At 48.2% G+C, this 11,536-nt stretch overlaps 1 protein-coding gene across 1 annotated transcript; it reads right to left on the minus strand.

Moving 5' to 3' along the window:
• Nucleotides 1-845: 845 nt before the first annotated feature.
• On the minus strand, nt 846-2,279 carry ZBTB42 (zinc finger and BTB domain containing 42). Its single transcript, XM_053946101.1, has one exon. It carries the CDS (start codon nt 2,271-2,273, stop codon nt 846-848), a length of 1,428 nt encoding a protein of 475 aa, XP_053802076.1. The 5' UTR covers nt 2,274-2,279.
• Between the last annotated feature and the right edge of the window lie 9,257 nt (nt 2,280-11,536).

The raw sequence follows: 11,536 nt of genomic DNA on the forward strand, positions 1-11,536 counted from the left end.
CATCCACATTTTATGCTCAAAAGCAGCTTTTCAGCAGGTCAGCCCAATGAGGAGGATGGGTGGGAAGGGAAAATTTAAGTCAAGTCCCAAGGCAAAAACTTCTCATTTAGATTTTAGGACCAACTGCAGAGCAGTATTAATGGAATAAAGAGAATAAAAAATAACCAGTACCAAAGACACAGCCAGGAATCCTCAACCCCTTTAAAATTTGGGCCAATTCAATGTCTCATCTAACTCTATAAAATAAAAGTACATCTGCCCACTCTGCAATGTGTGGACAGGTTTCCCTACACCAAAATGTATTTAAATCATAGTTTATCTCTTCAGATGTTTCTCTGCAACACACAGAAGGCATTTGGGGAGCTTAATGGAAGCCAAATTTTTCTCCAGAATGTGCTGATAATCTTTTTTTTAAAAAAAAAGGTTAAAAAAAAAGGAAAAGAAAACCCAAACCAACAAAACCCTGACCACAAAGCAAGTACTTCCAGTGTGAAAAGTGATGCTAAATCATTGCAGAATTACTTAAGATCATTTCACATTAATAATGTAACATGGGTGCACAAGAGAAGACCTAAAGGACTGTGCTAGGAAGGGAGGGTGGCAGGGGAAGGGGAGAGATGGAGAGGTGGAAGGATTGCATTAAAAGGCCTCTGGAGTGTATACCGCTGCATCTTTTAAAGATCATATACCTGAAGTGAATATCACCAAAACAAAATAAAGGGAGGAGAAAAACAAAATTAAAATTCAGATGCTGCCTTTTTTTTTCCCGTTTTTGTTTTAAAAAGGGATGAGGGGGGGTTGTAGATATTAAAAAAAAAAACAAAACAAAACAGAAGTCACACATCTCAAACAACCAAGGACTTTACAAGGCCACAATGAAATTTGCGGATGTGTCTGTACAGATCCCCGGACTGCGTGAAGCGTCTCTCGCACCACTTGCACCCGTGGGGTTTCTCCCTGGTGTGCACGACCGCGTGGCGGCTGAGGTTGTGGGAATACTGGAAGCTCTTCCCGCACTGGCCGCAGGTGTAGGGCTTCTCCCCCGAGTGAGTCCTCTCGTGCCTCTTTAGCGTGTACATGCAGGAAAAAGTCTTTCCGCAGAGGGTGCAAGTGGGGACCGACCCGTCGGGGGACAGGCGGGTCCGGGAGCCGTCCTTGTCACGGAAGTGAGAGCTCAGGTGCAGCTGAAGGATGTGTGGGCTCGGGAACACCTTGCTACAGAGGGGACAAATGCAGATATGCCCAGGAGGCACGAGGACGCCCGAGGAGATGTCCGACGAATCCATGTCGTCCTCACTCTCGTCTCGCTCTTGATCTATATCCTCCTCTCGGGCATGAGAGCTGCCATTCCCCGCGAACATGTGTCCTAACCCTGTCACTAGGCTTTTGGCTGAATTCCCAAAATGCTGACTCTCTGGACTCCTGGCTTCGCTGTCCTCCTGATCTGACAGCAAGTCTTGTTCATCTTTAACAAGTGGCTCGGTACCCTGCTGCTGGCTGTCGGAAGCCAGCTGTCCAAAGACATAGGAGGGGTGTAAGGAATCTCTCCCCGACACGGGCTTGAAAGACAAATCCAGCGCACAGTCCACATCACTTGAAGCCAGGGGATGGTTAACAGACCTTTGGGACAAAGGTCCTGTGGAACTATTGACATTAGCCTTTGTTTTTCCAGCTGCTGCGGCGCACGGTTCTGCCTCTGTCGGCACAGAGCTGACACTTATATGATCAGAGGACCAGGCGGGGTGACTGCTGACCTTTTCTTTGCCTGCTGCTCTCTCGTATTCTGCAACGCTGAATTTTTGTTTGTTTCCTGGGTCAAACTCGTGGACCAGGGGCACTCCGGCGTCTAGAAAATGCTCCGCTTTCTCCAAACTAGCCGCCTCATCATTAATCTTCTCTTCCGAACATAATTCTTTATCTTTCAACTTGCCCTTGCAGACTTTCACAATGTCATACATGTGAAGGTAGCTCGCCGCAGCCAGCACATCTTCCACTGGGAGACTGTTGAATTCCAGCTTTCCCTCGTACATGAATTCGAGCAGCAGGCTGAAGGCAGGGGCTGTGACAATGTCACTGTTCAGATGCACAATATCCCTTTTGTCTAACTGGTCCCTGTAGAAAAGATGGAAGTACATACTGCAAGAGGCAAGAACGGCTCTGTGAGCTCTGAATTGAGCTTCTCCAACTAAAACAGTACAGTCACACAGGAAGCCCTGGTGACGCTGCTGACTCAGACACTGCAGCAACTGGCGGCTATGGTCTGGAAACTCCATTCTTCCTTCATAACCTGTTCAAAACAGGAAAAACTTGAATGCTACTGTAAACTAAAGCCTCCTAGCAGCTGTAACAAACAGATCGGCTTTTTGGTAACCCAAGCCAAAGAAACAGCCTTGGAGATAACATTTACTGTTAATTGTCTGTAATAGTTTTATTAAAGGGGGGGGGAAGGAAAAAAAAAAACCACCAACACAACATGTTTCTCATCCTTTCGCACCTGCTCCGAACAGGAAAAACTTGATTGTAAGTAAACAAAAGCTAGTAAAGCAGCAGCCCCTCCAACCTTTGTTTCTCCCACTAAGTACTTTAATAAAATTATGCAGAGGAAAGCGCATACACACCCCCGAAAAGAAAAAAAGCATCAACTCCCAGGCTGTCTTCCCAGCAACGCTAACTTGGGGCATCTTTTAATAAAGCATATTCCCCGCGTCACGCACGCACACACACACACGCACATTTAAACTTTATCCTCAGTCGTTATGCACCGAATCACAACAAAACAGCGGCGGCTGGCGCTGGGGGAGCGGCGGCTCTGCGGAGAGGGGGGCGAGAGGCCCCGGACCCCGCACGCGAAAAGGGCGGGGGGGATAAAGAGGAGAGGGAAAAAAAAAAAAGTTTCCCTTGAAGTTATTAAAAGGCAAGGAGGAAAATAAGCGGCGGAAGGCCGGCGGGAGGGCAGGACTGAGGCTGCAGCCGGCTGCGTGCCGCGGCCAGGCGCTTACCTTCCGCGGGGTGCGGCGGGGCCGGCCGCGGGCGCGGAGCCGGGCAGGCAGGAGGGAGCGCGCTGCGAGTGCGACCGAGGCGCGGCGGGAGGGAGGGAGGGAGGGGGAGAGAGAGAGGCAGGCGGGAGGGAGGAGGAGGGAGGGAAGGAGGAGTGCTCGGTTTGCTAATTACACCGCAAGCTGGAGAGTCAGCTGCTCTGACTTCACTGCGATGGAAATGCTACCTCCAGCTGTGCGCCTTTTAATGCCATATGTTACTCCAAATCTCGCTACCAGCCAACCACAGCTTGCTGCCTTTTAAAGTTCCAGCAGCCCCATTTATAGCCCGCGATTAAATCCCACAAACTTGCCCCGAGCCCGCCCCCCCACCTCCGACACTCTCGCCACCACCAGCCCCCAGCCCGGACCCCACCTCCCGCCGCAAAGTTGCTCCCCGCAGCCCGCCGCTGTGACCTTCGCCGGTGCCCGGCTCCGCGCAGCGCTGGGGGGGCCGGCAAGGGGAAGCACCGCGGAGCCGCTCCTGGGATCTCCCCTTTTCACAGCCGAGCTCCCCAACTTTGCGGGGAGGACTTTCCCCCGCCGGGGTGTGGCGTGGCGGCGAGTTCCCCCCGCGTTTCCCCGCTCCGCGGGTCTCCCCGCGTTACTCACCGGCGGGCGGCGGCGGCGCTCGGCGTCCGCATGTGCGCGGCGGCGGCGCGGGCGCTCCGCGGGCGCGGCGCGGGGCTGTGGCGGAGCAGGTTGTTCGCCGGCCGCTCTCGCGATACTTTCGCTGCTGCGAGCCGCGGGTGCGGGCGAGGGTGCGGTAGCGAGCGGCCGTGTCCCCGTCTGGAGCACACAATGGCCCCGCCGCCCCGGCCAGCCCCGCCGCCGCCGCCGGCCGGTGCGCGCTGCCGGCTGCGCCCTCCCCCTCGCCGCCTCCTCCTCCTCCTCCTCCTCCTGCTGCTGCTGCTGCTGCCGCTGCTGCTGCTGCTGCTGCCGCCCTCCCCTCCCGGCCGCTGCATTGGCAGCGCCGCCGTCCCGCTCCCAACTCCGCTGCGCCGCCGCGGACAGGGCGCGCCCGCCCGCCCGCTGCAGCCCGACGTGCCGCGGAGCGCGGGGCCGGGGCAGCGCGGCCGCGGGAGCTGCGCGGCGCCGGCCCCGCCGCGGGGCTGAGGCGAGGGGCGCGGCGCTGCTCCCCCCCGACACACACACACACACACACACACGCACCGGGTTTATCTGTAGTTGCGCGCCAGCTGATAAGCACCAAATGCCGACGGATTTTTCAAGATGACCTTTTCGATAGTTGATTTGAATTTTAAATTTTAATTAGCTGCAATCGCATCAAAAGTGAGCGCCCTGCGAGGAGCGGGGCGCGGGGTTCCCGCCGGGGTGCCCACCGCGGTCGGACCCGGCAGAAGCGGCCGAAAGCCGCTGGGAAGCTGCGGCTGCCGGAGTCCCGGTGCCGCTCCCACCCCGCAGGGAGCTGCCCGGGATGTCGCGGCTCTGGCTTGTCCCACAGCCTCGGGGCTGCAGCAGCGCCGGGAGGGGAGGCAGGGGGCTGTGGGTTGAGGCTCTGGGTCGAGGTGGATGTTGACGTTTTTGAGGGATGAATGTGAGAGTGCTGGTGGGTAAGGGAGAGTGAAGGGGTAGCGGAGCACCGGGGGCACTTCAGAGCTCCCTTGTGAACACCGTGCGTGGTGCCAGCTGAAGTCTCCAGACTGTGCTTTAGTCTCCCACAAGTACAGCAGGGAAACTCCTTTCCCTTTCCTTCCTCTAGGTTGCCTTGCCTAGATTGCAATATCTGCAAAATAGCAACTTTTTTTTTTTTTAATTAATCCATTTTGTTCCCACATTTTTTTTTTTACATTGGCACCTTAAAACATTAGGTTTAATTTGAGTTTAATCTAATTTAATTTGGATCTCTGATATATTAAGGCTCTTTGTCACAGGAGCTGGGGTCTGCATCACCAACACCACTTTTCTTCCACAAACCTCAACTGTTTAACTCCATTGGCAGTGAATGTCAGGATATTTGGAGGTCTTTGAGTATTAATGATTGTGTTGTCACAAAGCCCTTCTCAGAGTAACAGTATTTAGTTCAAATTGGAAAATTCCAGCTCAGAATGTGGAGGTGCCCAGCAAAAGAGTTAAAGGTCCTGAGGTTAAATCTGTCACCATTCAGTAAAGCTGAGAGCTTTATCTATTTGTCCACCACGGCAGATAGGACTGGGGAGTACTGTCCTTTTAAAGACGGTGTCATCCTGCAGTCACAGCCTGCACAGGCTCTACCAAAACTGGAGCAATTTCTTCCCCAAAATGCAAGTGCAATCTCCATGAAGTTACTCTGTGGATTTGCTAACTTGTGGAGTCTTGTTGTCTTTGTACATTGGAAATCTTAAGCAGAATTTTGTACTCGTATGAATCAGGCTTCTTGGCAGTTTTGTGTAACTAATAATTCATGTTACCCTCTCCCCTTTAATAAATAACTTGAGAAAAAAGCAAGATTACAAAAAGAACCAAGATCTTAATTCCTCTTTGGGCGCTGTAAGCTAGGTATAATTGTCTACAATCTAGCAGTGTCTTATTTTTAGGAAGCCAATTACAATTTCACAGTAAGTCTGCGGTCATTATCAAGTTTGAAGTGTCAGAAAATACAACAGCATTCCCATTTCCTCTAAGTATCCATTTGGCATGTTGCTGGCTTGCTTTTTCAGGACTCAGAAATACTATACTCACCTTCACACCAAGGCAACTCTGGGTACAATACAGGTGTTGTACTGATTTAGCTACGGTTGTATAAAATACTGGTCGTACAACTCGCTAATGTAAACAAGCATAAAGTCATTACTGGAAGCAAGGCAACAGGAAGAACTGCCCCAGAAACTTTATTCTGAGAGCTCCTGCATTTCTGACAGCCCTCGTGAGAGCACGACAGTGTGAGCAAACTATCTGCTTTCCTCTCCCTGGCCCCTGAGCCCTTCTCAGGCTGAGGGCTCCCCTCCCACTGAGCCCAGAGAAGGCTCTGTTTTCAGTCCTTCCTCAATGGAGCAGAGCCAGGCAGAGCTGCTTGGCCAATACAGAGCTTTGTGACTGGTGCCTGTGCTTGGAGGAGATCACAGCCACCGTGCCACCAAACAGCAGGATGGCTGAATGTGGATGGGGACTGATGGAAGCTGTTGGGAGTGACTATGTTGGGCATCTTTGTGCAGCTGTGTGCACTCCTGGGTCTGGCTAAAACTCTCCTGGGCTCCAACAAGCCTTTTGCTGCCTATGGAGCTTTCCAGAGTTGAGCAAAATGCCCAGCTTTAGGGCAGAGAGAGTAAAAATCAGTGGTGCTGGCAGGGCTTCCACTTGCCAGGCAAGGCTAGCCCTGCTCCTGGTTGTTTTTGCTGCCTGGACATCAGCCAAAGCCCACAGAAATTAGTAGAAAAACCAACTGGATCAGGTCCATAAAGCCTGAGGACTCGCTTCCATTCTTACCCCTTTGATCCAACAAGAGTAGGTATTTACTGAGTGGGGCCTCTCTAGCCCTCTTTGTTGGCCAGATGCAGAAGTGGTAGCAACAGGTTTTTCATGTGATTTAATAGTTTTCTCTCTCACCGCATTGGGCAGAAGTCTCTTTGTGTTTGTTTCTACATGATTTCAGTGCTTTTATGTTCTTTATTTTTTTTTTTTTTTTAAATAGGACATCTTCTTTGTGATAGTCCAGTTGTATTTCAGAGGGAGAGTCAGGGCCTAAGACTGTCTAATACTTGCAGGATTTAAGCTATTTTAAGTGCATTGGTCATAGTGAGGTTTATTTGCAGAAGTTCTTCCAAACTTTTTCAAAGGTTGTTTTATCCCTTGCAGACAGCAGCGAGCATTAGAAGGACTGAATGCTTCATTCCCTCCTGTGAAACAGGGAGGAATTTAACTCCAAAAGATGCAGAGATGCTGGTGGTAAGACAAGGAGCTGCCCTTGGCATCCACGGGACTTCCCCAGTTAGCAATCTCCCCCAGCACTTACCCTGCCGTCAAATCCAAGGTCAGCATTTGGGGGGTTGCTCAGTTTGCAGTCAAGTCATAAAAGTGGGCACGACTTTCCCAAAGATCTTTTCAAGCATGTCACCCAAGACTCCAGAAAGCATTAACTTGCACTGCTGCCATTCCAGACATTAATCAGAGCATATATTGCAGACAGTCTCCTCAGCAGTGCGCTTATGTGAGTCGTATTTGTTTTATGGCTGTCCTGCTGATTTCTCCCCGATAACGAGACCCTGCGTGTGCTGCAGTATTTGTGAATATATATTGGAGCAGCCAGGGCCATTGTCAAATCATCCTACCAAATGGAGAGGCTGGTGGCACTAAGCTGCCTGTATAAATTACATATTGTTCTCTTTGCCATAACGTGGCTGTCAATAAGGCTGCATCAATCTAGGAACACACATTAAAATCAAAAAGGACTCTGCAGAGGTACCACTGGCACAGGTCACATTCTACTCTGCAGTGAGAGCTTGCAACATCCCTGTCCAAGCCAGCCAAGCATTAAATATCACACCTGTACCTTGTCTCCCCTGTCAGCATCTGGAGAAAGCTTTCACTCAGTTATTCATCTTCCATAGTTTCACTCACCCTTAGTTTCTGGTTGTGTAATGATTTTTTTTTACAGTTTGCTGTGTCCTGTTTTTCTAGAAATGGTAAATGAAGGTACCTTTTCAGCCTTTATAAAGCCATTGCTTTTTCAGTAAAGAGAGCATGCTTCTTGCTTTGCAATGGTGAAGGAAATTTGCATGGCATTGACAAGGCACACTCTTCTTTCAGAGTTTTTTTTTTTTCCTCTTTCACTCTGGCAACTGCATTTTCATCACCCTGGCAACCGTATTTTAACATTGCTTGGGTTTTCTTTGCCAAAATTAATTTAAAAATTCAAATAAAATTAAGCATGTTCCTTCCTTTTTAATATTTGTTTTATTTATTTATCAATGCCCAGGAAGGAACCTGAGAACCCACATTATAAAATAACAGGTGTATAGAAGTTTGCAGCAGGATATATAGAGAAGGATGGTGAAAGACCATAAACACCAGTGGACAGTAAGAGACAAAATTGGTGTCTGCTTTGGGACCAGACATAAAATTTATCAGACTCAGACAAAAGTCTTTTAATCAGAATCTGCTGTATCCTCAATAAGGGTCCAGTGTAGAGTTACTAATTTCTTATTAAAGGAGAGAATTTAATTGGCGTTGCTCTATTTGTAAGCTAATAATGCACTGTATTAACAATGCACTTTATTTTGGTAACTCCCAGAAGAGACCTTAATACTGCAGAAGTGTTTTGCTAGACTAGGACTGGGAAATCTCAGGATGAAAATACTTGCTAAGCAAAAAATATAACCTAGAATAAAGGGCTTTCGTTCTAAAGATGTTCTCATACCACTTTTGCAGCAGTTCCTCAGAAAACACTTCATCCCAGGACAAATCAATGTTAGCCACAACTACTGCCCTGAGCTTTGTAAGGCAGAGACCTGGCATATTTATCCCACTATCTGCAAAAGGTCTCTTAAGCAGGATCCATTTCTCTCCTGGGACTTGTGGGGTTGGCAAAACGTGTTCTTAGAACAAGTGTTGGGTTCCTTATTAGATAAATCAGCAATCTCAGGGCATAAAAGACTCTGTCTTTCCACACATGTGGAGTATATAATATCAGTCTTCTCTTTTGCTTTTCCATGGGGTTTCCAAATCAACCTAGCCTGAGTACAAACAAACAAGTATCCCAGATGTCTGTTAAATAAGAAAATCCCAAACATCTTGCTTTTCTCCATTGCCCATACTAAAACCTCCCTGTGTTACACAGTTCAGACTGTCCTTGTTACAATCTCTTACTGTGATACACACTCCTGCCCTCCCAAACACATCCCCATAGCTGCAGCAATCACCTCTACTATTCCTTTATCCTTTTATCAGGTACTGAATCAAAGCCAAGCTGCCTGTTCCCACTCCAAGACCCTCTGTAACTTGGAGTGCTCACACTGGTATCATCTTCTAACCTTATTCCTTACCCTCCTAGGATGTTTTCCTCTTCCCTCACCCTCATAACCTTTTTGTGCTGACCCTTTCAGCAAAGGCAAGTCCTGCTCTTTGCTGTGCCTCAACCTTGCCTTGATGTTGCTCACAACGTAGTCAGAGGAGCTGGGATGAAGATTTTGGTGACACTGGATAGGAAGGATTTTGGGGTGACTCAGGAGCTGTGTGCAGAAAGAAGCTGGGCTCAGTGGGCTGTCTCTGCTTGACTCCTTTGGGAGCTTGAATTCCAAACCTGTGCCTCTGAGAGCAGCCCAGCTCCAGGTATGGAGAGAGAAATGGGAGGCTGGGCATGAGGAGAGCAAGACGGACCATTTTTCTAGTCAAAATGAGCTGCTTTTGTCTCAGAGCTGTACAGTAGCCATCACACTGGTTGCTCCACTTCCCTCTGATGTATTCCAGGTGGAGGGGAAGTCCAGAGAATGTCATGTAAGAAATGCAAATAAAAATGTCTTTCTAGACTTCCTTCTCTTACGTACTGTCTGCCAGAACCTTCGCTCCCCTCTTTTACTGTTTTGCCTATGGATGCATTTTATGTTTTTATGTTGCTCTTCTGGTAAAAGAAGAATTACTTGCTGTGAGTTTACATAACTTGCCTTTTACTGCTCTGGAAATGAATATGGGACTTCAGTCTTAATTAGGCTTTCAGTGTAAGTCCTGCTTTAATGAATCACTGAAAGATGTGAATAACATTAAGCTTCAGAATGTGGCTGCAGAGTTGGATACCTGAAGCTGATCACCCAGCTGGTTCTGTGGGAGGATGAGCACTTAGTAGTGAAGGTGCAGTGAGGGGGAATGACCTCCCTGAAACCTGAGTAAGTTTGAATTTACATGCAGGTAGACCCTTGCCTGTGGAAGAGTTTTGATTTCAGAGCGTGTACTTGTGTATTCAACACTTTGCTCCTGCATCGTGGCTTCACAACAAAGCAACAGACTTCACTGCATCAGGAAGTTCAGGCTGCAGTCTGAGATCCAGGCTATCACGTTACCGAGTTCCTCTTGCAACACAGTGACCAGCCTGAGCTCCACCTGCACCCAGGGAGAAGGATTTCAGTAGTTTGCTCCTGGAAATAAAGTGGGATGGTAGAGATGTCAGAAAATGTACAAAGCCTTGGGAAAAAATACCAGCTCATTAAGATATAGTCCTGATGCTTTTGCAAAGTGTCTGTCTCATCTGGTGAACCTGGTGACACTTGCTAAAGAGCAAAAGACACTCAGCACCACACTTAACCTGGAGGCCAGCCCATAACAGTTAATAAGTGAAAGGAACAACCTGGAATGGTGATCACCTGCCAGGGACCTGCGGGTGTCGCTGGTAGGATGTCACCTGGTCACAGCAGAGTGGGATGAATGGGCACTGCCGTGGAAATGGTGCTGGTGACCGTTTGTAGACAAAAAGGGGTTTTGTAGAAGCTGGCACGACAATGAAAGGCTCCTTTGCAGAAGACAAAGAAGGGGACAAACTAAAAGTAAAACTAAACAGACTGGGAGAGTTGCAGAAGTAGCAGTGGGCCAAAACCCACTGTGGTTTTTACATCTCCCTTTTTTGTCTGACCTTCATGACCCAGACTTGATGATGTGCCTAGGGGGTCCATTGGGCTGGGGTGAGTGTAGGACCCAAGGTTTTTGTAGCCTGCAGTGTGCATGGTGTGATGTGCTGCTGCTCATGCCTGCCTTTAATTCCATAGTCCAAAAGGCTAAGTATTTATTTTCAGCTGAGGGAAGTAGAGATAGCCTCCAGCCCTAGTCCAGAGCAACGTTCAAACTACACCTTTGTAATCAGGATACTCTCAGGCTCTCTGCTGCATCTTAGTGATGAATATAGGAGAGGATTTGTGACTACATGCATTTAGACCTAAGACTACATGCATTTAGATTCCTAAGAAGGCAGGGACAGAAAAGGAAAGCAAAGGTCCTTTTAAGATCAGTTCTAACAAAAAATATAGTTAAAGAGGATTTTTTTTTTAATTTGGTTATTGAGAGTTACCCGAATCCCCCCAGCTCTTCCAGTACTGCATTTGATGTGGAGTCAATACTGAGAAGATCAGCTCTGATGCAGAAGCTGAAATCCAAACAATTTCTCTCTCCTAATTTGGAGATCAGATTGCCCATTTGATTCATGTATACAGGTAAGGTGGGCAAAAGTAGCAAAATTTATATAGAGCAGAGATGAGAAAGAAAGGAATTAAAAGGTAAATAATGTTTGGAATCACAGGGAACTCTAGGGAAATAAGCAAACACCAAGGAACAGTGAAAGGATAAAAATGACAAAAAAATACATTTTATTTACTGGAAAAATAAGATGGGTAAAGGCTAAATCCCACAATCCTTTACTCATGCAAGGATTCCTGTTGACTTCAATACTTGTGTAAAAGTATTTCTCTGGGTAAAGGATTTGTTGGACTGTGTCCAAAAGCGGGTTAAGGTTGATGTTTTCACAGAGGCGGCAGTCTTTCCTATGCCACCCTGGGTAGTAAATGACAATCATGGGACACCTC

The sequence above is a fragment of the Vidua chalybeata genome, chromosome 6 (assembly GCF_026979565.1).
Source record: "Vidua chalybeata isolate OUT-0048 chromosome 6, bVidCha1 merged haplotype, whole genome shotgun sequence".
Taxonomy (NCBI): Eukaryota; Metazoa; Chordata; class Aves; order Passeriformes; family Viduidae; genus Vidua; species Vidua chalybeata.

Excerpts from the sequence above, each read along its gene's own strand:
- ZBTB42 (XM_053946101.1), bottom strand. The coding sequence starts at position 2,273 with ATGGAGTTTCCAGACCATAGCCGCCAGTTGCTGCAGTGTCTGAGTCAG.